This window comes from Penaeus monodon, chromosome 34, assembly GCF_015228065.2.
Source record: "Penaeus monodon isolate SGIC_2016 chromosome 34, NSTDA_Pmon_1, whole genome shotgun sequence".
Classification (NCBI taxonomy): Eukaryota; Metazoa; Arthropoda; class Malacostraca; order Decapoda; family Penaeidae; genus Penaeus; species Penaeus monodon.
Window position 1 is genome coordinate 3,009,889 of NC_051419.1, and position 603 is coordinate 3,010,491.

At 51.7% G+C, this 603-nt stretch overlaps 1 protein-coding gene across 1 annotated transcript in view; it reads right to left on the reverse strand.

The window, feature by feature from the left end:
* The window catches only part of LOC119594507 (thrombospondin type-1 domain-containing protein 7B-like), a gene marked incomplete in the record, with an annotated part of 20,475 nt that overhangs the window by 9,949 nt on the left and 9,923 nt on the right, over positions 1 to 603 (reverse strand). Inside the window, 1 exon segment of the mRNA XM_037943536.1 lies at positions 332 to 579. Within this exon segment, the coding sequence (XP_037799464.1) occupies positions 332 to 579 (248 nt within the window).

Sequence of the window (603 nt, forward strand, 5' to 3'; positions counted from 1 at the left end):
TTTTGGTATTGAAGTCACTATCACTATGATTTATCTTGTAATTTCTTGTCTTGTTAATTCATTTTGCTACAGCATGTGTCACTTTCTGAAAGTTGAGGTATTAGTATATATATCTGAATGAATTTCAGGATGTATCTTTTACATTATCAGTCTATGGTCCTTCCGGCAACCCTCAGTATTTTGTCATATTCATTATTATCTGTTACTAAGCACTATCATCTACAACCATCCGTTAGCATTTCACTGTAGTTCACGTTACTCATCCTCCTTCATCTAACGATCACGAAATTCGCAGCTTGAAACACCCTTTATCATCTCCCTCCCACGTTACCTCTCCGGCACCGCCATGTCCCCGGAGCGAATGCAAGTCACCGGCCGGTTCCTGACGCCCTCGCCGCAGGAGGAGTGGCCCAGGGGCACGCACGAGGTCCAGTTCCCGACGTGCCACGAGTAGAGCCAGCACGACACGCCCCTCAGGCACGGCTCCTCCTCCACCAGCTGCGGGCAGGTGGCCACGTTGCCCACGGGGCGACGGACCACATCGCGGCTGCGGCTGCGGTGGCTCCTCCCGGGGCAGCCCTGCGGGGGGGGAGGTTATTTCTT